The sequence below is a fragment of the Dromiciops gliroides genome, chromosome 1, assembly GCF_019393635.1.
Source record: "Dromiciops gliroides isolate mDroGli1 chromosome 1, mDroGli1.pri, whole genome shotgun sequence".
Classification (NCBI taxonomy): domain Eukaryota; kingdom Metazoa; phylum Chordata; class Mammalia; order Microbiotheria; family Microbiotheriidae; genus Dromiciops; species Dromiciops gliroides.
The window spans coordinates 192111619-192139316 of record NC_057861.1 but is presented as its reverse complement, the minus strand read 5'-3'; the positions used below and the strand labels follow the sequence as shown (position 1 = coordinate 192139316).

General features: G+C 36.0%; 1 protein-coding gene across 1 annotated transcript in view; it reads left to right on the top strand.

The window, feature by feature from the left end:
• The window catches only part of CTDP1 (CTD phosphatase subunit 1), a 155611-nt gene that overhangs the window by 97662 nt on the left and 30251 nt on the right, over positions 1-27698 (top strand). The window contains exon 12 of the mRNA XM_043978917.1: positions 14219-14391. Coding sequence (XP_043834852.1) covers positions 14219-14391 — 173 coding nt within the window. The remainder of the gene's footprint in view (positions 1-14218; positions 14392-27698) is intronic.

The window sequence follows — 27698 nt, the reverse complement described above, 5'->3', positions numbered from 1 at the left end:
AGGAATGGTTTTGAATTGTTGCAAGGGAAATCTGCACTCACCGCAGTTTTCAAAAGTAATAGGAGGTTAAAAAAAAAAATCCAAAACCTGAATTTCTTCTTTGCATCCCAAGAGCAATGGCAGTTGTTAAAATCCCTCTAAATAAGATAATTATATTTAGATGATGTGCCAGGTGACCGTATGACCACTTCTGTACAGAGAATGTTGTTTTGCTGTTCTTAGCTTCCAAACAAGTTAATAGAATGTATACTTCCCACTGCCTTAGTGAAATATGATTAAGATAAAATTTATATGAAAATTGGATTATTTTCTAGAAAAGGACCAATTAAGTTGTACTTTCTGCGTGTGTGTAAGTACTAAAAACTCTATTTATTTTTATTACTTTGTCCCAAAAGAGATTACTTAATTAAATTAAAGATATGGATTCATCTAATGCTATGTCATTCTGTAAAATATTTAAAAGTGACAATACAAAGGCAGAATTCCTTTTTCCTTTGACTCACTTCTATTGCTTGGTATCACATAAAAATCTTGTCACTTAAACATCTTCCTTCACATTATTCACATATAGTCATTTTGGGCGGCTCATAGTAGTATTATATATCTGATACCTATATTAGAGTTTAAATTATGTAATCTATCTCATAACCAGTCTTCTTGAGCTAGGTTGATGAATGAAAGAGAGAATGTTAAAAGAGGCATCTATCAATTAACAAATGTTCATTTTCTCATACATTGGCAATTTAATTTCTGCCTTCATTGCTAAATTGATTCTGCTGTCTCCAAGCTTACTACTCATCTCTTAATTGCCAAATTGCCCTTTCTCAGTTTTCAGCCTTTTTGACCTCTTTGCAGCATTTTGATGCTGCTGAGCATTCCCTTTTCCTGGATACAACATTCACCCAGGTTTTAATGACAAGGCTTGTTCTTTACTGTTTCTCCTCTCTGTCTGGCTGTTCCCTCTCAGTCCGTATTGCTAGATCTACCCCCTCCTTCAGCCTTTCCAACATGTGAGTGTATACCAAATCTTTGTCCTTGGTCCTTTTCCCTTTTCTCTGTGTACTCTCTCAGTGATTTCATTAGTCCCCATGACTTTAGCTATCACCTCAATGATCAAAATGGGTAACAGTTGGAAAAAGGATTTGTTAGCGAGTACTTCATTGGTCATGGCAGCGAGGGTGCTTTCTGTAGCATATATAGAGTGGTGGGGGGGAACTACAAAGAATTAAGGAGCGAGTTGTGAATTGACTTTGGCCAGACACAGTGAAGTTGGAAGGTTTGGGGGCTGGTGGGTGGCAAAAGGATAGAGTCTGGGACTTGGAGACACTTACTAGCTATGTTACCCTGGGAAAGTCACTTGACCTTTCTGTGTCCCAGTTTCCTTATCTGTAAAATGGGGGTGATGATAATTGCACCTACTTCACAGGGTTGTTATGAGGATCAGATGAGTTAAAATATGTGAAGAGCTGCCCCCATCAGTTATTATTATTGTCTTGTCCAGGTATGAGGTGATGATAACCTGTGTTAGGATGGAATGGAGAGAAAATAACATATCTTGGGCACTGCTAGGACAGTTACAACAAATGGATGAAAAATGAAACAGCTGATTGGTGTGAGCTAATTACAGTTCCTAGCTGATATGGTTTTCACATTCAACCCCATTGCTCCCTGGAGCAACAGTTGTAAATGATAGATTCTCAGGCAATAATAGTGGTATTAACTACTGCTACAGGTTCAATGCTCTACTCACTTTATAAGATTCTCCTACTCTGACATGATTCCTGATGGAAAAGTCTTGATAATAACTGCTATGATATTTTCTCATTGCCACATTTTCCTCATTTGAGTATAGCAGCTGTTCTCAGTGTGGTGCCAGTATGATCTGCTGAAAAATCTCTTTGCACATAATTGCCTCTTCCTCCCCCTGAAGTATTAACCACAGTACATACTCACATGTGAATTGCATAAGAGATGTATTTTTTCCTTAGAACAAAGTGTAATGAAATGTTGATTTGCCCACCCTATTTCTTATCTATAAAATGTTGAAATGTGAATGAAGCAAGTTTATACAATGCCAAAGACATCCTTCTCCCCTTAGAACATTGCATTGATTCTTCTAATGAGCATCAGTGTTTTAACCTCTATAGTGAGAAGAGCACTGGACTTAGGAGAATCTTAGATTTGAATCCTGCGTCTGATAATTTAATAGCTTTTTGGCCTTGTACAAATTGTCCATGTTCTCTGAAGCTTATTTTCTTTACCTATAAAATAGGACGAAAATACCTGCTGTTTTTACCTCATAAGCTTGTTTACACAGTGAAATGAGATCATGTATTGAAAACATTTAGAAAACTTGGTGCTTAACAAATGTCAGAAATTATTATACCTAGTGAACATTAATAGATGTTTCTGATTATTTCTGTGATGTAGTCTTTATTTAGTTGAGTTTATTTGCATTGAAAATGGCAAATCTTATTACTGTATTTTTAGTGTTACGATCAGATTTGTGAACAATGACTTGTGACATTACTTTTACATTAGCAGATGTTTCTTTTGTTACTTCTTCCTCTGCGTCGTCAACACTCGTCCTAATATTTTAACTACATATTTTCAGTAACATTTCAGAACCTGTAGTTTATTTAGAAAAGACGTGATTCTCCCTGTTGCTTTAATTGTATTTGTCTGGCAGCTCAGCTTGAATAGTCTATCCTTTTCTTCTTGTGGCTATGATCTACTACTAAGGCCTAGCAGACAGGGAATATATGGTGAGTCTTTGCTGACTCTTAATTTTTTTATCCACGTGAAGGTTTGTGGGGACAAGAATATTATGCACTTAGAGCAAAAATGACATCATCCCATTCCAAGCTTTGCATCTATTAAAGTATTGTGAGGAAAGCATATGCCTATATCAAAGTCTCTTCCCCCAACAATTAATAATAGTTTATCCTCAGGCCAAATCGATTTTTAAGATGTTAACTTTGTGACAGTTATACTGTAAATAGATTCCCCTATGTTTCCTTTTGATACTCGGTCTCTGACATGTACAGCAATAAGCTGAATGTCAAAAATGTCCCAAGCTTATTATTTTCTGACCTCATGTTAGAGTACTTGCCTTGGAACATTTTTTCTTACTTGTTTTGGGAAGTATGTGATTTCAGCTGCATTTTAACTCTACTCAGAGATAAATGGTCTCTTATTGGTTTCTTTTTGAAAATTGGTAAAAATTAAGAAGGCTTTTAATGTTCTAATAAAATAGAGACTCTATGGAGACCATATTTTATTTTGCCATGAAGCCTCATTGACCTACTTGCATGTCCATTGAATAATTGACTGAAAATAGATGAAGCAGATCATAGGTCAATCTACCAAAAGAAAATGAGACTGCTTTATCATACCTTATGTAGATTAAATCCCTCCCCCACCTCTGACATTGTGTAGGATGGGACTTGGAGAAGCCCAGGATGTTATTTTCTTGAAAAAAAGGGCTTTAGTCCAGCCACTCTATTTTTATTATTTCTTCTCAACTCACTAAGTTTTACTTAAACTATTTGTCATTTGAAGTTGCCCATATAGTCTTGAAGGACAGTATTTTTGAGAAACTGAATGGGTTTCTTCACATTATATCTTCACACAAGAGAACACATACATACCCACAGTTTTTCTCTTCATGTGTTTCTCTTCTCTGACTATTCTCTTATCCCTATAGTCTGGTCCTAAGTTCCTTAATGTCATAGCAGCAGGAATACTGCCCTGTGAACACTGCTGCTGTAGTGTTCTTCAGTCTCTATTTGTTCCTCCCCAAAATAACATTGCAAGGCCAGGAAAAGAAAGCAGGGGGTCCCAGGAGAAAAAAGGTCTTTCCTTTAGCCAGAAAAATAATTGACCTTCATTTTCTGGGAATAGTTTATTGAAAAGTGGATTGGAAATGATGCTGGATACCATTCTTTTACCCCTTCCATTCAGTATGCATGAGGAAGTTAGGCTGCATGGACTCTAAGGTATCTCAGATGTTCTATTTTGTATCATAACCATTTGTGTTTTTATCTTCCTTTACCTTTCCCCCACCGCTTGATTATAAATCCAACACTGTCTTATTCAGTACTGAATAATAAGTCGTCTTCTATGTCCTTACCACTACTGCTGCACTGAGGCCAGATTTTTAAAAAATACTTTGTATTTCGGGGCAGCTAGGTGGCACAGTGGATAAAGCACCGGCCCTGGATTCAGGAGTACCTGAGTTCAAATCCAGCCTCAGACACTTAACGCTAGCTGTGTGACCCTGGGCAAGTCACTTAACCCCAGTTGCCTCACTAAAAAAAAACAAAAAAAACTTTGTATTTCAGTAAATAAATTTAAGGCATTTGTTTAGAGTAAATAGTTCAGTTATCTTATTCTGAAATTAGTTTTAATTTTAATATTTTATAATTAACTTTCTCCTTCAGTGATAGTTATCTTTGCATTTTTATATTAGCAAGAAGAACTCCATATTTTCAGCTGGAAAAAAACCCCACACATTTAAAATAGTTTGTTTGAACAACCATGTTAACCTGTAACAAAACATTCCCTGTCAAAGCCTTTTTGAACAGTGTCAAATATGTAGTTTGAACAAGGCCAAAAACACTAGCTTAGAACATTTTCTCCTCATTATTGCTTCCTTATGCCATGTTGAAACAAGATTAATGAGGAGAGAATTTTTGCATAATTTACTTTATATTTTAATAGCTTGGATAAATTTGTAGTATCCCAAATGGGAATCTAGCAGCCATCTTCTACCTATTTTGTTTTATTTTGTTTCACCTTTAAAAAACAATTAACCAGGGGCAGCTAGGTGGCGCAGTGGATAGAGCACCGGCCCTGGAGTCAGGAGTACCTGAGTTCAAATCCGGCCTCAGACACTTAACACTTACTAGCTGTGTGACCCTAGGCAAGTCACTTAACCCCAATTGCCTCACTAAAAAAAAAAAAAAAATTAACCTGGGGCAGCTAGGTGGCACAGTGGATAAAGCACTGGCCTTGGATTCAGGAGGACTAAGTCTATTTAAATTAGAGTTTAGAATGTAGGACATTTGGATGGTGCCAGCTTTATTACTTTTCTGAACTCATACATTGTAGGTTGTTTAAAATAATTTACTTATAATATGTATTCCTGAGTGTGTGGATGAGGTATGGATTACTTTTTTCTTCTGCTGCTTGATTTTGGGCTGTTTTTACCATTTATTAATATCTTTCAGTAGAAAGACAGAAGAAACTCAAATTTGTCAAATGACCTGTCTTTAAGAAACTTACAGAAGAGCTAAAGAAAGGAGGGAGTTAAAACTCCTGGCTAAAAGTAAATGAGAATAGTTTTTATTTAAGGTACCATAGAAATATACCAAAGATCTCAACCTCAGCTGTTTTGCCTATTCTGTACCCTTATTCCTTTATCTTCTTTTTCTGTCTCTTCTCTTACATTTCCATTTTCTTCCCTAACTTCCTTTTCCTGGTTTTGTCTCCCTTTATTATCCATTTGTCAGTCTAACTTCCTTTTCTTTTCCTTCTTTTGTTTTGCATTTCACCTACATAATAAAAAGTGTAATTTGGGGGGCGGGGGAATGAGGCAATTGGGGTTAAGTGACTTGCCCAGGGTCACACAGCTAGTAAGTATCAATTGGCTAAGGCCGGATTTGAACTCAGGTTCTCCTGACTTCAGGGCCAGTGCTCTATCCACTACACCACCTAGCTGCCCCTAAAAAGTTTAATTTAAAATCTAGGTTTTTTTATACAGGAATCTATGTCTGTTCACCTTATGTCCCATTGCCTATAATTTAATTAAAACTATATCATGATGCGAATAGCCAATGGATCATACTCTGAGGTTTACAAAGAAAATTGTATACATTAACTTATTTGTTCTTCAACAACTCTATTGTAGTTGAGTCCAAATATTATTCCCACTTTACTATCTATAAATACCCAACATTGCTAATTTAAAAATCTCAACAGAATCCGTTCATATGGAGCAGAAGTGACATGTGATATCTATTTTAAACAAGCAGGCATACAAACATTTCTACTGCTAAAAAAAATCTTATTTTGCATGTAAATGCTAACTGGTCACATTCCCTGATAACCAAACTCATCTAAAATGAGAAAGACACTGCTTTCTAATATTTTTTTAACCTTTGCCCATAGACAATAGAAATTTTGTAATAATTTCAGAATATTTTCAGTTGGTAACTTAAGCTATATAAACAGATGATTTTATTGTGTTTAAAAAATGTTCTGCCAACAAACCCTGACCCAAAATTTATTGTGGAATTATTGTGTAAATTATTTTTGGAATCTTGGTTCTTTAGCAACTTGATCATCTTGAAATAAATAATAATAATGGTGACTACCTGATAAGAGAATAAAATTGTTCAACAGACTTATATTTAAATAATCATTATTTTTAAAACGCTGGAGGTTGTGCTATAAGTTATTTTTACGGGAAATATCCTCAGAGAAGCATAAACCTGAAGACTGTAAAATCCCTGCCATTCAGCTATATAGAAACACAAGATAGTGACAGTCATCATCATCTTCAGTTGGTTTCCTTGCCTCAAGTCTCTCCTCCCTGCACTTCACCTTCAAAACAACAGCCTAAGTGATTTTCCTAAAGTTCAAGTCTTATCTTCTCACTCCTCTCTCAGTAAACCCCAGTGGCTCCCTATTCTTGAATAAGAAAGAATCTCCAGGTATGCATAGCATGGTCCAGGAAAACTGGCCTTCTTTTATTATTCCCTCTACTTGACACTTCTTCTGTCTCTGTGTTGACTGTTCCTGGTGCATGGAATGAACTTCTTTCTGTCTCCTTTCAGGATACCCAAGCATCACCACTTAGACAAACCTTTTCCTAATTCCTTTAGATGCTTGTGCCTTCTCCCCATATCACCTACATCTGTTTCTCAGATTAAATGTTTTATCTGTACTTGTACAAGACTCAGTAATACAGAATATCAGGACATATTAATACTTTTATACACAATTCAGTCATACAAAAAGTATCAGTCAAGTAGTTAACCTGTGAATAAGTTCAGCCAAATAAGATTTTAGAATGAACTTGATTTTCTGTATTAAGCACCTTGTTAGTTTCCTCAGGACGACCTTTTGGTTTTATACTTGTCTTATTGTAACCACCTAATAATAAAACTTAAACACAATGACAATGAAATGAAATTTTGACTAGTTAGAATGCAATGTTTTTATATTTTCTATGTTACTAGTTAGAATGCAATGTTTTTTTATTTTCTATGAACTACATGGCCATGGTAAGAATAAACTAACACAGTTTTATTGCTAATATAATAGCTTAAAATCACCCTTTAAGTTGAGATTTGATACATTTTTCTGCATCACTTATTGGAATATTTTACCATGTTGAATATGAAGGGATGGGGCATGCCTTCTGGGCAATATTGAAGTCAACAAATGTGTAAAATAAGCCTGCTGGAAGTTATGGCTTTTCATGCCAGTTTTATCAAAATTGTAACAAGCTTTGATTGCAGCTGCCATATAGTGAGTTGGCATTTTCTTTCCAATGTTTTCGCTCAAATATCCCCCTAATATCTGACCTTAGGTTAGTTAGTTAATACCTTTGGGCATTTTCTCATCTCTAAAGTGAGGGGATTTGTAAAATGGAGCATATCAGTGATGTCAAACTCAAATAGAAGTTGGCCACTAAACCATCTCTGCAGGCCACATATTGAAAATCTCATGTTAATTCTGTTGTACTTTTATTTATTTTGTTAAATAGTTCCAAGTTAGCTTTTTTCTTTAAAAAAAAATATTTATTTAAAGTTTTGAGTTCCAAATTCTATCCCTCTCTCATTTCCTTCATCCCTCCCCAAGGTTGCAAACAATCAGTATAGGTTGTACATGTGCAGTTATGTAAAACATTACCATATTAGTCATTTTACATAAAAAGACTCAAGTAAAAAAAAACAAAAGCACAAAATAGGATGCTTCAGTCTGTGTTCAATCAATATTAGTTATTTCTCTGAAGGTGAATAGTATGCTTTATTATTGGTCCCTTGGGATTGTCTTGGATCATTATAATCCTGAGAGTAAAGTCATTCACAATTGCTCACAGAGGGATAATGTTATCACTGTGCACAGTGTTTTCCTGGTTCTACTCACTTCAGTATATATCAGTTCATATGAGTCTTTCCAGGTTTTTCTGAAATCATCCTGCTTGTCATTTCTTATAGCACAATAATATTCCATTAAAATAATATACTACAGCTTGTTCAGTCATTCCCCAATTGATGGACAGTCCTTCAATTTCCAATTCTTAGCCACCACAAAGAGTTGCTATAAATATTTGTGTACAAAATAAATGCTTTACAGATATCATCCCTTCATAATCAATTCCCACCTGTGCCCTCTGTCTAAATTTATTTCTATCATCTGCCCTAATACTGAGAAAGTTCTTATGAGTTAGACGGCTCATCTTCCTATGTAGGAATGTAAACAGTTTCACCTTTTAACATCCCTCTTAATTTCTTTTTCCTGTTTACCTTCTCGTGCTTCTCTGGGGGCTTGTATTTGAAAGTTAAATTTTCTATTCAGGTTTTTTCATCATGAATACTTGAAAGTCCTCTTTTTCATTAAAGTCCCAGTTTTGCTGGATAGGTGATTCTTGGTTGTAATCCCAATTTCTTTGCCCTCTGGAATATCATATTCCATGCCCTCTGATCCTTTGATGTATAAACTGTTAGATCTTTTACTGTCCTGACTTAGCACCACAGTACTTGAATTGTTTCTTTTTGGCAGCTTGCAATATTTTCTCCTCGACTTGGGAGCTCTAGAATTTGGCTATAATATTCCTGGGAGTTTTCATTTTGGGATCACTTTCAGAAGGTGATTGGTAGATTCATTCAATTTCTATCTTAGCTGCTTCTTCTAGAATTTCAGGGCAATTTTCCCTGACAGTCTCTTGGAAGATGATATTTAAGCTCTTTTCTTGATCATGGTTTTCAGGTAGTGCAGTAATTTTCAGATTATCTCTTCTAGATCTATTTTCCAGGTCAGCAGTTTTTCCAAGGAAAAAACTGCCCCTGGAAATCCCTCCAAATTAGCTTTTAATCTGGTCTGGGAGGCACCAGAGTATTGCTGGCTGCATTGTGCCCAGAGACCATGTGTTTGATACATCTGGAGTAGAAGATTGCTTTCAGCTCTGTAAGGGCCTAAAATTCTAGCTCTGATGTCTAAAATCTAATGAGTAGTTGCCTTAAATTAGAATCTTTAGCAAGAGTTTAGACTTTTAAGTATTTATGAAAGTGCATCAGAAGTTGGTGAGGAGAGAGAGAGAGGTAAAAATCTAACTGTCTCTAAGAGTGCCCCACATCTCACCCACCAAAGCCAAGGTCAGGAACCCAACCAGGCCGCTCCCTCCTTGGCTTCTCCCTGAAGCCCCCGTGAAACCAGAAACAGGGCCAATTCACACACAGCTCCAAGCTAATTGGCTGGTAGCTCTGATTGACAGGACCCAGAAGCAAACATTAACTTCCTGACACTGAACTGACCTTTGAAACCCCAGAAAAGGTTACTTCTAGACGCTAAAGTCACATGGTTTTCAAGTCATGTGCTTTCTCCTCATGGCGGAGCTTCCCTGAAATATCTTTCTCAACAGGTTGGTAATGTTCTAAATCTTACAGCCCTGAATATTATGACCTTCAGGTTAAGATGGTGAAGTAAAAGGTCCTAAAGTACCCAGCTCTCCCACGAGAATCCCAGCAAAAGAGGATGAAATAGAATAGTCATCAAGAAGAACAAAGAAGAAGTAGTAGGCTTTCTCCATCTAGTTTGAGATTTGCTCTACGAGATCACAAGGAGCGACCATGCCAAAGTAGAATGAAGCCAGCATATGCTCCAGGAAATAGGGTCCTGAAGCCTCTGGGCGCTCAGTGCAGGATAAATACCAAGGCAAGTGATCTTTGGTGAACATGTCCTAAAACCTGGGAGCGTGATCAGCAAGGATGGAGATAACTATTCAGGAAAAATTAGGGGTGGGAGGCAGTCAACACATGCTCTTGCAAATGGGGACTGAAGCCTACAGTATCTGGACCCTTTCCTGTAAGAATAGCAGTCACAAATAGAACTGTTCTCATCCCACTCCTACCCCACCCCCATAGTTCACTATACAGGAAAACAGGTCCTACCAATGCACACTTCAGAGCACATGGAGGCACAGCAGGAGATATGTCCTGTTCAACAAATAGTCACATGTTCCTAGGGACCTACAGGATTTCTGAGACCTTAATCTGGCTTCTTTGTCTGGGACTAGCAGAATCACAGCAGGGGAGCCGAATGAACTTCTGATTAAGGATTGTGGAAGGATTGTGCCAGTATACAGTGGCAGAAGCTGATTCCTGTATCTGGACAACTAGAGAGGAAGTTAGAAGCCAAGGATTATAATGGGTGGAGCCTAATATAAACCACCCCATCCAGCGGTGCAACAGCATCCTAACTATGGTGAGGATAAGCACAAATAGGGATTCACTGTCCAAGATAATGGAAGGATGCAGAGTTTGGTCCTTGCACACAGTCATAATCTAGCAACTAAGACTGGGCATGACTTAGCAGAACAACACATGGAACACAATGAAGAAATACTGTGAGCTAACAGAAGCCAAAAAGAAATCCAAAAGAAAAGAGTAATTTCACAACTACAAATATGATTGAAAGGGGATAAAAAAGAATGGTTTGGCCACAAGAACTCCAAAAATGACTAAAAATAAATTTAAAATGAAATTTGAGGTCTCGAGGAATAAGTTGGTAGGGAAAAAAAACCCACTGAAAACAGAGAAAGTAAGTAGCAGATGGCTTAAAAAAAAGTATCCTGAGACATCAAGAAATATTAGAACAAAATCAAAAAAGACTGAAAGATTAGAACATATTAAGTATCTCTATCAAATACAATTCACCTGGAAAGATTTAGAGTGAGAATTTAAGAATCATCAGATTCCATGCCAAAGGTGACCAAAGAACCTGGATATCATTTCTAGACATAATAAAAGAAAACTTCACAGATTAATACCAAAGGGCAAAGTGAAAATAGGGAAGAAGAAAAAAAAAACAAAAAAAACAAAACACCTGTCATTCTTGTAAGAAATCCCAAATAGAAAATAACAAGGAATATTTTAACCAAAATTCAGAGCTTATCAGTCAGAAATGATTCAATCAGCCAGAAAGAAAGTTCCAGTACCAGGGACCTACATACCAGATGACACATAAGACTATACACAGTCTACTGTGAAGAAGAGAAAATCTTGAGATATGATCTTCAAAAAGGCTAAAGAACTAAGTATTATAACGAAAAATTACTGAGAAAAACTGAGAATAAGCTTATAGGAGAAAAATGTGACCCTTTAATAAATGAGAACTTTCAAGTGTTCGTCATTAAAAGTTCGGAGTTGGGTAAAACTTTTAAAGTACAAATACAGGTAACCAGGGAAACCTAGAAAGATACAGTACCTTTGAGGAATTGGAAGGGGCTAAACAATGATTAAGTACTTATATTCCAATAAGGAAACAGAGGCATGTCTTTTCAAAGTCTCACTGTTTTCATGGTTCGCAAAAATACAGATGTGAGAAACTGAACAGAAAGGAGTTGAGAAGGAAGAATAGACAACCAGGAAAATTTGGAACAAACACTTAGAATTTATTATACACTTTTTAAAAAGAGGGAGACATTAAGTAAATAAATCTTTTTTTGTGTGTGTTGTGCTATTTGTATGGAAATGATCTTTTTGTGTTTAATTATTTCAGTTTAGAATAAATTTTAAAAGGACAAACATGGAAGATACATGTAGTTTTGTTCCACCTTCTTGATTTTGAGAGAGGGGAACAAAGAAAAGGAGTACATTAATGAAGAACTTAGGAAGAGGGTGGAGATTAGTATTTCTCACATTTGAGGTGTATAAGGATAGTTATTTCACAGTCTTATCTGAATTAAACAAAGGTGGGTTCAGCACTTGTACACACAATTTGACTTAAAAGTACACTAAATTCAGTACAGAAACAGTCAGAGACAGGGAAATGACAGACATATTTAAAAGGACGGGTAGAGTTAGAGGAGGGAATCAGTACAAACTAAACCAACTTTGGAGTCTGGATCATAAAGGGAGTATTGAAAGAATGTATACGAAACATTGATTGGAATCTGGGTATGTTGAAAAGTAGAGGACAGAGAAGTGGGAGGAGAAAGTTATATGAACTTATACAATACTTTCCCCAAGGATGTGATAGGTAACCCTTAGATTTTAGTTTAAAAAAAAAAACCCAACCTTCACATGTTAATAGTTAGCAAAACCCACAAATAATAGCAAGCGTTTTTGTAAGGTCGATTTACCACAGTGGAAGTGTGCTGATAGTCTCTGTGCATTTTCAGACCACCTTTAATGGACCGTTTGACAGCTCTGAAACACTGCTGATGTAACAGGGCAGAATGGGTGGGGGAGGTGTTAGATGGAGCATTCCCATTCTATGGCTAGTGAGAGGATCCTTCAGACCCTCCTAGAATCAGCTCTCACAATTTTTGTATTTTAAGACGCTAATGGTGGCATCGAGTTCATACACATTTATTAAGTAGCTGCTCTGTTTAGTCCTCTGACTTAAAATCTGGTGCTCTTTATACTACCATACTTTGCTTCTTTTCTTTCATAGTAATTCTTCATATTACCATAACCCATTTTTTAAAAAAAGTTACTTGGTCATCTTTAAGTCTTAGCATGCAGTTGTATGAGAATAAGTATCTAGTTAACTTTGATAAATATCTTAAAAATTCATATTTTTATATGCTATTTCATAGGAACCTATGAATTATTGCCGTTTTCTTCATGTGGGTAAATTAACCTTTAAAATTTGCAGTAATAACTATATAAGAAAACCTATAAGAACACATTAACTTTTTTAAAAAATAGATTTTTATGAATACTTTTGTTTTTATGTCTCCTAAAATTCCCATCACCCTTTTCCTCCCCCTCCCAGAGAGCTATTCATCAAAACAATGCATTTCTTTTTTTAATATATATTTTTTTAATGTATAAGGTATTTTATTTTTTCCGTTAATGTAAAGATAGTTCTCAACTTTTGTTTATACAAGCTTTCCAATTTCAGATTTTTCTCCCTCCCTCCCCCTTCCCCTAGACAGCAGGTAATTTGATATAGGTTATATCTATATATCTCTATACATATACGTATATATGTGTGTGTATATATATATATATATACACACACACACACACACACACACATATATATATACACATAATAACATTACTCCTATTTCTGCATTAATCCTGTTACAAGAGAAAAAATCAGAGCAGTGATGCAAAACCTCAAAATAGAAAAAAAAAAACAGCACCCAAAACAAAAGAAATAGTATGGTTCAATCAGCATCTATACTCCACAGTTCTTTTTTTTTTTTTTCTTGGATTTGGAGATCCTCTTCTATCATGAGTTCCCTGGAACTCTTCTGTACCATTGCATTGGTGAGAAGAATATAGTCCATCACAGTAGTTCAACACTCAATGTTGATGATACTGTGTACAATGTTCTTCTGGTCCTGCTCATCTCACTCATCATCAGCTCACACAAGACCCTCCAGGTTTCTCTGAACTCTTCCTGCTCATCATTTCTTACAGCACAATAGTATTTCATTGTATTCATATACCACAACTTGTCCAACCATTCCCCAATTGATGGGCACCCCTTCAACTTCCAATTCCTTGCTACCACGTAGAGAGCAGCTATAAATATTTTTGTACATGTGGGTCCCTTTCCCCCTTCCATGATTTCTTTGGGCAAAAGACCTAAAAGTGGAATTGCTGGGTCAAAGGGTATGCACAGCTTTATCGCCCTTTGGGCATAATTCCAAATTGCTCTCCAGAATGGTTGGATCAGCTCACAGCTCCACCAACAATGCAACAATGCATTTCTTAAAAGAGGAATAAAGGGGAAAAGTTCAATAAAGCCAGTTAGCACATCAAAAAATATATATATCTGACCCATATACACTGTTCTATACCTATCAACCCTATACCTCTGTAAAAGAGCTGAGGTGTGTGTGTGTGTGTGTGTGTGTGTGTGTGTGATCAATCTTTCCATTCACATTGTTGTAGTCATTGTGTTTATTGTTTCCCTGGCTCTGCTCACTTGATTTTGCATGTACATATTGATTCTTGATCAATTATAGGTTGATGACATATTAGGAGAAGGGAGTGATGACAGTGACACTGAAAAGAAAAAGCTAGAAGAAGAAGGAGACAAGACCCAGAAGGGTGAAACTGAGACTCTTGGAACAAACATTGAACAAAGACCTGGATCGTCATCATCGAGTGAAAGAAGCCTGACAGGCTGTGTACCCAGGTAAGAGGTCTATGTGTGAAGGACCCCTCCCCCCCCAAAAAAATTTCTAAATTTAATGGGTTTAGTGTTTTGGTTTCATTTGTTTTTAGGATTGAAATCTGAAAATCTTTTCTCTCAAGATTTTTACCTATTGATAGTATAATCACTAATTAACTTGAACGTCATCAAAATTATCTCATTATCTTGGCTTTCAAAAATAGAAGCTGGTTTTCTTCTCATATCAAAGGAATATATGGTAGTGTTTGATTTTTGCTTATAGCAGATGTTCAGTGCACACTATATTTACAAACAATAACAGATTGACAGAGATGAGATAGTACAAAAGGGAATGTTTTGCTGTTAACAGTACTTATCCAAGAGATTAACTACTGTTACTCCTTCTGTGTCTATAATGTGATATGGTATTGTAGATCATGTTAAAACTGTGATTCTTGGCTCTATCTCCTTTCCCAACTTTTTGTTGTTGTTGTTGTTAATAAATGAAGCTGGAAGAAATAAAGAATTTGCAGCTAAATGGAAGGATGGTTTACAGGTTGACCTTAGCCAGCTGAATAAAAAGGAACTGAGATATTGGTTTTATCTGGGAACCAAGGGCAACATCAAACATTATTCTGTTGATTTTGGCGTCTGTCTCTGCAATACTGGAATTTAGGCAAGGGTACAACCATGAACTATTTGTACTTTATTCACCAGCATGCAGCAGATGAAATAGAAATAATCTATACCACCACCACCCCCCCCCCAAAAAAAGAAGAAATAATCTATTCCAAGTCAACCTATACTTTAATAGTTGGTGGAAGATACATGGAACATCAAACTCAGTATAAGGAATGAGTTCATAACAGAACTGTACAAAAAATGGAACAGTCTGTTTTACAAAGGCAGGCAGCTTAGGCTGCTAGGTGACATTGTAGATAAGAGTGATGGACATGGAGTTAGGAAGACCTGAGTTTGAATTCTGCCTCAGATGCTGTTTAGCTGTTTAGCTGTTTGATGTTGAGCAATTCACTTATACCCTCTCAGCCTCAGTTTCCTCATCTGTTAAAAGAAGATAATAATACTACTTACCTCACAGGGTTGGTGGGAGGATCAAATGAGATAATATATGTAAAATATTTTGCAAAATTTAAAGCAATGTATAAATGCTAGTTATAATAATAATTATTTTTATCATCATCATTCACAAAGTCATATGTACTCTCTTCTCCTTTTCCCCTCCTCTCTCCTGCTCTGCGATAAGTTACTGAAAGAAATTATAGGATCCTAGTTGGGGCTGTGGAGGTCACCTAGTCCAATCCCTATTTAAAGTATTTCTACACCATTTCAGACAAATGATCAGTCATCTAGTCCCAGCTTGTAGATCTGTTTGTCAGGAAATTCATTATCTCCCAAGATAGCTGACTGTTTTCTGATAGCTCCTCTACTCAGGAAGTTTTTCCTGACAAAGTAAAGTGCTTGATCCCAAATAGTGACTTGGTATATAGAATAAATGTTTTTCAAATGAATAGACTGTACTACAATAATGGAATAATTCAGTCTAAAAGTCCAACTAATATGATTAAGTACTAAAGTTTTAGTGTCTATCTTCATCTTATCTGAAAATGTTTGTTCCTTTCGGATACCTCATTATATAACTAACATTGTGTCTCTGTTCCCCTTAGTATAATATGCAACATGGACTTACGTGTGATTATAAGGGAGTTTGTAACTTAATTTTTACTAAGTTAAAATAAGGATATTGTGAGAAAATTAACTAATTTTAAACTTTGTTTTAAGTAATAATAAGAATATAATTTGTATAGTGCTTTAAAGTTTGAAAAGCATTTTACAAACATTATCTCTTGTAATTGTTATAATAGCCCTGAGAAGTAGGTGCTATTATTATCTCAACTTTACAGGTGAAGAAACAGAGGCAGACAGATTAAGTGATTTGCCCAGAGTCACAGAGTAAGTGTCTGAAGCTGGACTTGAACTCAGGTCTACTTAGCTCCTGGGTCCAGTGTTCTATTGACTACACTACCTAGGCTTATACAGTAATATTTGAGGGTGGGAAGGGCTATTAAAATCACAATGAAGGGGAAAATAAACTTTATTAATCCACCTAACCCTCTTTGCAAGAAATAGGGGAGAACCCGGTGAAAGGAAAGCAGTAACACAAAACATTCTGATGGGGGCAGCTAGGTGGCGGAGTGGATAGAGCACCAGCCCTGGAGTCAGGAGGACCCGAGTTCAAATCCAGCCTCAGACACTTAACACTTACTAGCTGTGTGACTCTGGGCAAGTCACTTAACCCTAACTGCCTCACCAAAAAAAAAGAAAAGAAAAACATTCTGATGTATAAAATGTTCATAAGTTTATCAGGAAATTCAGGTACTTGTGACAGAACATAGTAAGGTTCCCAAGGGTCTAGGAGGTAAGGTTCATGAGAAAGATTTGGGGCAATAATGCTGTCCTTCCCAGGAGCATTAAGGAAATATGAAGAAATTTATACTTTCTAAGGCATGCTTTCCTACACATACAAGCTGTTCCTCTTCTTCTCTTTGGAGAAGTTATCTGAAAAAAATTTTTTTTCCCCTTTTGTAAAAGGTATCGTTGCCGTTGCAAACTGTTTCTTCTCTCACAGTGAGTTCATTGGATAAGGTGGGCATTTTTCATCTGGAAGCAATTTTATTAATACTTTAAAAGAAGTATGTTCTTTGAGTGGTGTTTCAGTAAGACCTTGATTAATGGTTCTGGCAGAAACCTCAATATGGGATTGCTTGTTCTCAGTGCCCTGCTATCTTTTATAATGTTACACAGGGGGTAGAATTTCATTAACTCTGTTGAAATCTAAAGAAGTGCCAGCTAAGTTTTTTTCAATTGCATGCAACTATTTTTGATTGTTCTTTCTAAAGATACATAGATTTAAGCACTTAAAGAAAGCTGCTCAATCTTGAGTCTTAATACTGACTTTATTAATCCTAAAGTTAATAGTGATTTTCAATTAGACTTGTTTTAAAGCATTTACCCCTTCATCAAGACTTAAGACTTAGTAAATCATATCACATTATTTTCAGAGAAGAAATTGCTAATCAAAACGAAAAAATGAGACTCATAGAAGAAATCCTTTTCTCAAGTTCAAAGTTGAGAATTCCTTTCATTTGTTCTCTTTTTAAAATTTGTTTTCTAATTTATTTTTATGAATGTTAGTTTTGTGCTTACATAATGACTAAACACAAGAAACCATCAGCTCTAGAGCTAGTTATATCAATCTATTCACAGTATTACAGATACTGTGCTAAATGCTGGGGATCCAGAGAAAGGTATAATCAGGGTCTTTGTCCTCATAACATGTAAACCATAATCCATACAAAATCCATGTAGCATCTCAAGCCCTTCAGAAACTGATACCTTCCTACTTTCTTTTTTTGTCATCTTTGCCAGTCCAGTGAGTCTAATATGGAATCTCGGAATTGTTATAGTTTTCATTTCTCTAATTATTAGTGACTTGAAGAATTTTTTTCATTAGGTTATCAATAACTTGCATATCTCTCAGAATTGATTGTTTCTATACTTTGACCATACATCTCTTGTGGAATGATTCTTGTTATATGCAAAACATCTTGTGTCTGTCAGATATCAGAGAAACATTGTCCAAAGATTTTTTTCCTCATTAACTTCCTAATTTTAACTAACTAAACTTCTTATTTTAACTTTTGTTTCTGTCTAAATTTTCCAATTTGTGTAAAAATATTTCCTTCCCTAATCCTCTGATTGATTTATTGTATGACTTTTTATTACCTGTGATGTATCTATGACCAATGCAGCTTAGATAACAAATTTATAGATTACCTTCATCACCATGCTTATAGAATTTCCTATAGCATGATTCATGAGCATAACAAAAGTTAACAAAGAATCCAGGTTTGGCAAAGTTAGCACAAGGAGAACATGGGACAGGGTATGAGGAGAATGATTCAAGGGTTTGTCACAGTGCATAACTGAGCTAGTCTCTTCAGACATTAAGACACTCAAGAGAGGAAACTGAAGCCAGAGCAGAAATGATGTTCTAGAATCTAGAATAGGAAGTGCTAGATGAAGAATGGTTTTCAAAGGAATGAGATAGAAGGGAGAAATTGAAGGCTAGGAAATTGTGATCAGAAAGAGGAATTTAAGAATTCAGAATCAAAGAAGTAATACAGTTATAGATGATGGACCCAAATGCAGATAGCTAAATTAGAGGAAAGTCACGTCACAGAGTCAAATGATATAACTAGTTTTGTAAGTTACCTGTGTACTGCCAGATTGCTCTCTCCCAAATTTTCTCTTTATCATTCTACTGGCAGTGAATATGATACTTTTTGGGGGGCATGATCCCACAAATATTTGGTTTTAGTTTTGTGTTTTTTAATTATTTTTTGTCAGTGTTCTGGATTTGAGGTAGCATCTCAAAAATTGCATTAATTTGTATCTCTTTAAACTTTATTTGTACCTCTTAAAACTTGCAACTGCTTATCCACTATGGGCTAGGAATTCCCTCTCAACAGTTTTAAGGTTTTCTTATCATTTTAGATGTAGTTTTTTCCCTCTACCATTTTTGCCAGAAATTCCTTTCCCAGTTTATTCTTTAAAAAATTATGTTGTTTTTGGTTGTACAGAAGATTTTTTTTTAAATTAAAGCTGACTAAGCACATCTATCTTGTAGATTTGTTGAATAGAAAGTCATATCCATTCCACATTTGAGATAAATATATGATCCCTTTTTCTTCCAAAAACTTAACCATCTGGTTTCATGGAAGGAATCTTTCTAGATACTCTACTTTTTAAAGAACTGCATACCAAAACTTGTATGGGTGTGTTTTTAAGTCATTTTAAATGGAAAAAAATTTTAAATGTGTAGTTTCCCTTCTCTGCCATCTTAAACAGAGCATAATGAGCTTTATAATAGCATAGGATTTGAAGGTTTTGTTATTTGCCTTAAAACAGAATGTTTTAAGGCAACATTGACTTTTTTGTTGTTTCGTCTTTTTCAGTTGTGTCCAGTTCTTTGTGACTCCATTTGGGGTTTTCTTGGCAAAGATACTGGAATGCCATTTCCTTCTTGAACTCATTTTATAGATGAGGAAACTGAGGCAAACAGGATTAAATGACTTGCCCAGGGCCAAGTTTGAACTCCAGCAGATGTCTTTGACTCCAGGCCCAGCACTCTATCCACTGCATCACCTAGTTGCCCTACCTAATAAGTATGAAATAAAAGGAATCGTACTTGGATTCAAAAACTCGCCCTACTTCCTAAACATAAGTGGATATGAGAATTTTAGGCTCTCTGGATTGTTTCAAGTTACTAACAATGCTTTCATTCAAAATCAAAACAAATTCTTTGCATGTAGAGTATTTAACAAAATAGTAAGGTTTTTAGAAATTTAAAGTGATTTTTCTTTTTTTTTTAAAGAGCTGTTGCACACTCTGTGTTCAAATTCAGCTTTAGTTTTGAACATGTTTTCTAGTTGCCTGTACATCCTTAGCATTTCATGTTGGCAAGCTGTTCTGTAGAATTTTAAATTCACTTGAATTAAAAAATTATTTTTTGAATGATAAATGGAAGGACATGTGGGGCTTTGTTTGCTTATGCATAATTTCCTTAACCAAATATCTAGTTGTCTACTACATGCAAAATACTATTTGGGACACCATCCCTTAACAGAAACTGTCTTAGACAACAATTATTTTGGTATTTCAGGAGCATTTGTCCATTTTATTCTAGTTGAAAGTTGTTATCCTATGGTTTTATAAAAACCCCTGTTTCCTGCTGACCAAGTCTTGAATAATTATTATTTTAATATCTACTCTTTTGCCTAATGCAGTTCTAGGTGTAGTGGGATAATACAAAGTTGTTATAAAATATAAACCCCCTTCTCAAGATGCTGTTGTAAGAGTCATTGAGAAAATAAGCTATAACATTTTAGAAGAATCAGATAACCATATATTTATTTGGGAATTTATTATTGAGAGGCATCATGACAGAATCTTTGGAATACTATATTGGATTTAGAATCAGCAAGAAATGGGTTTGAATTCCATCCCTGATACTTATTAGCTGTATGACCAAACTGTGTGGCCAAGTCAATTTGACTTCTTGAGCCTCCAGTTCATCATCTGGGGAAAAAAAGGATAATGACACCTATAATAGCAGCAGTAGACAATAACAATCCAGGGTGATGATGTGTGTATAGAAAGCACTTTGTAAACTACATATTGCTATGGAAATGTCAACTTTTAAGTATGCCAATGTAAAGAATTGGTTGTTATTTGAGATTTTTATGACCCCATCTTTTGGCTAGAATTTTTTTTTTTAATGTATAAGGTATTTTATTTTTTCCATTACATGTAAAGATAGTTCTCAACTTTTGTTTATACAAGCTTTACAATTTCAGATTTTTCTCCCTCCCTCCCCTCCCTCCCCCCTCCCCTAGACAGCAGGTAATCTGATATAGGTTATGTCTATATATCTCTATACATATAGATATAGATATAGATATATATACACACATATATATATACACATAATAACATTAATCCTATTTCTGCATTAATCCTGTTACAAGAGAAAAAATCAGAGCAGTGATACAAAACCTCAAAATAGGAAAAAAAAAACCAACAGCACCCAAAACAAAAGAAATAATATGGTTCAATCAGCATCTATACTCCACAGTTCTTTCTTTCTTTTTTTTTCTTGGATTTGGAGATCCTCTTCTATCATGAGTTCCCTGGAACTCTTCTGTACCATTGCATTGGTGAGAAGAATATAGTCCATCACAGTAGTTCAACACTCAATGTTGATGATACTGTGTACAATGTTCTTCTGGTCCTGCTCATCTCACTCATCATCAGCTCACACAAGACCCTCCAGGTTTCTCTGAACTCTTCCTGCTCATCATTTCTTACAGCACAATAGTATTCCATTGTATTCATATACCACAACTTGTCCAGCCATTCCCCAATTGATGGGCACCCCCTCAACTTCGAATTCCTTGCTACCACGTAGAGAGCAGCTATAAATATTTTTGTACATGTGGGTCCCTTTCCCCCTTCCATGATTTCTTTGGGCAAAAGGCCTAAAAGTGGAATTGCTGGGTCAAAGGGTATGCACAGCTTTATCTTGGCTAGAATTTTTAAAACTCCAGTGTGTGCACTGGCCTGGGGCTCAGGCGCCACACCTCCGCAATAGCACGGTTCTTTATCCACTGGTTGGTCGCCATGGGCCTGGCAAAATTATAATAACTGGAAGCCCAGTAAGGGCAGTCATGTGACTTTCAGGGCTGCCAGCCAGTTGGCTTGGAGCTGTGTTTGGTCAGGCTGGGGTCTGCTGGAAAGGAGAAGGGAAGAGTATGGCCATTCTAGCTTTAAACTGAAAAGCGACAAGATGCAGCTGATCCCTGGGCAGTGGTATTATTCAGGTTGTATCATTTCCCTTCCCCCATTTTTTTTCCTTTCCCTTAATTCTACTGATCTTGCTTGTCTTTTTAAGTTCATTCTCGTTAATAAACCCTGTTCTGTTTTTGAGGGAGGCTGTTGGTCTCCTTCCTTGCCCCAATATTGTGGCGAGCTGCCTAGCTAACACTCCCAAATTAAAATTTGGTCCCTATACCAGAGAAGAGACAAATGATAGTAGCAACTTATAGATTGTTCAAATAAACATGTCCCCCAACGATTTCATTCTCATAGAACTAGAAAATTATAACCTGGGCACTGTGTCCTTATCTGTTACAATGAAAAACAAGCTAGTGGAAGTACAATAATGGCAAAAACACTCCATTGCTTCGCTCTAGCCGAATAGTTGCTTTTCTCTCATTCCTACTCATCCCATACTTTTGAAGGAACACTCAAGTGACTTGAATAATTTATATAATAAAAAAAAACATTGTAAAGACAACCAACTTTGAAAGCCTTAAGAACTGTAACCAACCATGTTTGCAGAAAACCAGTGCTGAGGCCATGGTATTTATTTCCTGACACATGATGAAATCAAAATGTGTAATGAAACATACATTTTTGGACATCGCCACTATTTTTAAAAAAGGGTTTGAGATGTTCCCTTTCCACAGAGGAAAGTACCTACTATATGGCAGATCCTGTACTACGTGCTTTACAAGTATTTTATCTCATTTGATCCTCACAGAAACCTTGTGAAAATAACCATGTGAGATAGATGATCTCATTATCCCCATTTTATACTTGAGGAAACTGAGGAGGAGAGATGTTAAGTGACTTGCTCAGGATCACAAAGCTTGTAAATATATGAGGCCATATTTGAATTTAGGTCTTCCTGACATACCCTTTATCACTCAGCTGTGATGTAAACAGAAAACATGAGACCTAATAACAAGAGCTTACAAGAAACCATAAGTAATAGCATCCTTTCTGGACAGGAATAGGCATATGTCTCTGCCAGAGTAAATTATACTTCACTATTACCATGTATTTCCTTATTTATTTCTTCTAACAATAAAGTGGGATTTATCTGTTCAGTAAACATTTAGCTCCTGTTCTGTACAAAGCACTGTTTTGGGGAGGAAGATAACAAAGTTTATGATCAATAATAGACTGTATTTACATGCCCTTCACCTTACCTTCTTTAATCAGATTGTTAATTTAATCTTTTTTTTATTCTGAACTTGACAGACACCCCCAAAAATAAACATTTCCAGTTATAAAATAGAGCATTTGGCCCACTTTTAAAAGTATATAATAGGGGGCAGCTAGGTGGCCAGTGGATAGAGCACCAGCCCTGGATTCAGGAGGACCTGAGTTCAAATCCAGCCTCAGACACTGGATACTTGCTAGCTGTATGACCCTGGGCAAGTCACTTAACCCTCATTGCCTTGCAAAAACAACACCACCAACAACAAAGTATATAATAAATTTAGCATGCTGCTTTAAAAGCTTTCATGTTTGTCTGTTTCCTTCAATGTATTTTAATTAATTCTTTTTTTCAATTATCAAACTTTTATTTTTTTTCTCCCTCCCACTTTCTCCATCCCACTGCGGGGAAAAAAGAAAATTCTTATAATAAATAAGCATAGTCAGACTAAATAAATTACCTTATTGGTCATGTCCAAAAGCATACATCTCATTTTGCATATTCATACGTCTGTCAGGAGGTAGGTAGCAATATTCCTCATAGGTCCCTGAATTATGATTGATCATTGTGTTGATTACAGTTCTGGAATTCTTCAAAATTGTTCATTTTTATAATGTTGATATTATGAATTGTTCTCTTAGTTCCACTCACTTCACTCCTGCCACAGACCATACATGTCTCTTCAGGTTTCTTTTATTTTCTTCCTTTCTTTCTTTTTTTTTTTCCTGTTTAGAATTTTATTTTCCAAATTATATGTAAAAGCAAATTTTGACATCAATTTTTAAAAACTTTGTGTTCCAACTTTTCTTCCTCTTTCCCTTCCCATTCCCCACCCCAAGAATTCATGTGATTCGATATAAGTTATACATGAGTAGTCATGGAAAACAACTCCACGTTGTGAGAGAAAACACATAAAAACAAAATTTCAGATTAAGGAATTGTCAAAAAAAAAAATGTGTTTCAATCTGTTTTCAGATACCACATCAGTGGTTTTCTCTGTAGATGGATTTCAATTTCCACATGCTTCCCAGCAGATCATCTTACACTATTGCTGTTATTTTGTATACAGTACATTTCACTCTGCTTCAGTTCATGTAGGTCTTTCCAGGTTTTTCTGATAGCATCCTGTTCATCATAACTTTTATATAGTACCTTAAACTTGACAAAGAATTTTCTTCACAATAGCCCAGCAAAGTAGGTACCATACGTTTTGCCATTATAATCAATCATCATAACTATTTCCCTCCATCCTATTCCCTTTCCATGATATTTACTTTATTTTCTATCTTCTTTTACCCTATTCCTCCTCAAAAGTGTTTTATTTCTGACTGCCCCTTCCCCTACTCTGCCCTCCCTTCTTTCACCCTTCCATCCTTATCCTCTTCCCCTCCTTTCCTGTAGGGTTAAATAGATTACTCCTCACAATTGGGGGTGAATGTTATTCCCTCCTTGAGCCCCCTCTGATGAGTTTAAGGTCTTTGAGCTAATTCTGTGTTCTAAATTTTACTTCCTCCTTTCTCAACCCTCCCTATGAAAACAAGCAATTCAATATAAGTCATACATGTGCAGTTATGCAGAACACCTTCACCTTCCTCAAAAGTGTTTTGCTTTTTACTGTTCCCTCCCCCAATCTGCCTTTCCCTCCTTCCCCTCTTCCCCCGCCCCCTTATCTCCTTCTCCTCCCACTTTCCCTCATGGCACAATATAGTATTATACCCACTTGAGTATTTGTTATTCCCTCTTTGAGCCAATTCTGATGATAGTAAGGTTCACTCACTTCCCCACTCCTTTCCCTCTTCCCCTCCCCTCCATAACCTTTTTTCATGTTTCCTTCATATGAGCTACCTCTCCCCAGTCCACCTCTCTCCTTCCCCCTCCCCCAGTGCATTCCTCCTACCCCTCAACCCTATTTTAAAGATGTTGTCATGGGTTAGGTAGGTGGCACAGTGGACAAAGCACCAGCCCTGGAGCCAGGGGGTCCCGAGCTCAAATCCGGCCCTAGACATAAGATACCCTACCCTGCTTGCCCCACAAAGAACAAGGATAAACAAAAAATAAATGCTTTACAGATATCATCCCTCCATATTCAGTTCAGACCTGTGTCCTCTGTCTAAGTGTATTCCTTTCAGGTACCCTAATACTGAGAAAGTTCTTATGAGTTTGAAGTATTATCTTTTCATGTAGGAATGTAAACAGTTTAATCTTTTAATATCCCTCATGACATCCCCTTAGTTTCTAGTTCTTTGTGCCACAAGAAGAGTTGCTATGTGTATTTTTGAACATCTAGGACCTTTTTTTTTTTAATCTCCTTGAGGTATTGGCCTAATTAGGTGTACCACTTATTAGTATTTCTTGGTCAGAGGGTGTGTACTAATTAATAACTTGGGGCATAGTTCCAAGTTCTTTTAGAAGATGGCTCTACCAGTTCACAGACCCATTGAGAGTATATCAGTGCTGTTTTCCAACATCATTTTTATCAACTTTATCAATCTGATAGAGGTGAGGTGGAACCTCAGATTTGCTTCCAATTGCATTCCTCTAGTGATTTGGAGCATTTTTCATATGACTACAGGCAGCTTGGATTTCTTCCCTGGAGAACTGTTCATATTCTTTGACCGTTTGTAGCTTAGGGAATGGTTTTTTATTCTTATAAATTTGAATCAGTTCTTTGTTTCTCAGAAATGAGACTATCAGAGAAACTTGCTGCAAAGATTTTTTTCCAGTTAACTTTCCCTTCCAATTTCATTGAACTTGTTTGTGCAAAAAAATTTTAATTTTCTTTATTTCCCTTCATCTTATTCTCTTAAACTTTTTCCATTTTGTACCCCTCTTCCCCCATACCTAGAAGAGGGAATAGAACAGGATTGTACTTCCGCATTGATGCTCTATACTAGAGGTAACTTCCACTCCCTAGCCCTCTTCTCTTCTCCTTACCCAGATCTAAACTTAAGAATTATAATCATTGCAATGACCAACTCTAGTTCCAGAAGACTAGTGTTGAAGGATGCTATATACTCCTGCCAAAGAGGCAATAGGCTTAAGGTGCAGAATGAGGCATGCATTTTTGGACACTGCCTGTGTGAGAATTTGTTTCACTTGACTATGCATATTAGTTGTGGGGGTGAGGGAAGGTATTTTTTTCCTTTTTTAAAAAAATCAGTTGAATGAGAGGGAGAGAGAGGGATTGGATCTGCCAAAAGAAAGAAAAGAGGATATTTGAAGCAATTTTTATTTCACAGAAGAGAATAGGAGGTAGGCCAGAAGAAAACAGCACAAAACAAGTCAGTTTTAAAAGATAGATGTTGAATATTTTATAAACTTAAAAGGAAAAGCTAGCTGTGCATAAGAGGTTCACGTTTTCATGTACAGTCAATCCTCTTTCTTTTCTACTTTGTGTATGAATAAAGTACTCATTTTATTTAGTCTTCTATTTTAGAATAAAAAATAACTTTTTTTAAAAATTCATACTTACATACGTGCCTTTTCAAAAAGCATTTCAGTCAGTTATTAGCATTTATTAAGCTCCTACCATGTTCTAGGCATTGTACCAAATGCCAGGGGATACAGAAGAAAGGCAAAAAACAATCTCTGGCCTTGAGGAGCTCCCTTTGAATGACTTTTTCAAATGCCTTGACTAAATCTGCGGAATATCTCTAGCTACTAATTGCTACTAATCAGAGTTTACCAGAGGGGAAGTTGGGTGAAAATGAAATTAATTACGTTTCAAAATATCATAATTGTAGGGTAGGGACAATATATAGTCTTGTCTCACTTGGTAATTTCATACAAACAAATAATTGCAGTCAACTATTGGAAATATCTACATATATGAAAGTTTGAAGCTATCGGTAATAGGAATTATGATAAAACTATATGAAGTCTTTTTTGTCTTTTTTCTATTCTTTTTTTATTGGTTTATTTTTTGAAAAAAGAGTACAGATCTTATTAATATTGAATGCAATTTTGTACACTGGTAAAATCAAAGAGTTTTAGCAAGGCTCACTGAATATTATGTCACTGAAGTACCATGGACCCATCATGTAGTACATTGCTTTTGGTCCTTAGAACACAATTTACCAAGTATCAGAAAGTTTACCCAAAAGCAGGAAAGGGAGGATTGGGCCATTGTGAGACAGGTTAATCTTACCCTACTTATGTGTTGTTGCCATAGTAATCTTACTCCTATGAGAGCAGCATAAGAGCTTACATTTGGCATTTGAACAACATAAGTCCAGTGGAGGCTAGCAGCAGTTTGCCTCTTTCTCTCCTAAAAGTCTAGGTGCAAGATAACAAAACCACACATCCTTGAAGGATAGATTGGTGGTATAAAGATATTAGAATCAACTCCCTTATGTTCACACATATCCCCCAAGGTCAGTTAAATTCCTTGAGGCAAGAGTAGATCAATGATTAGAGGGATCTTAACCCATTACAGAGGATCTGAATCTCTGAACTAAGATCGGAGACAAAGAGTGATGACTTAAGCAATTATAGGACAAAAGCAGTTACTTGTAAGTAGTTTCAGTTAAAAACGATACAGAATCAATCAATCTCAGTCTGACATTTCTTATTTTGTAATGGATTTTTAAAATTATTGTTGCTAAGCTGTGTTATTCTATTGTCATTTATATATTGTTGGCTATTGCACCTGTTTTGGCAGTAAGCATTTATTATTAATATTATTTTT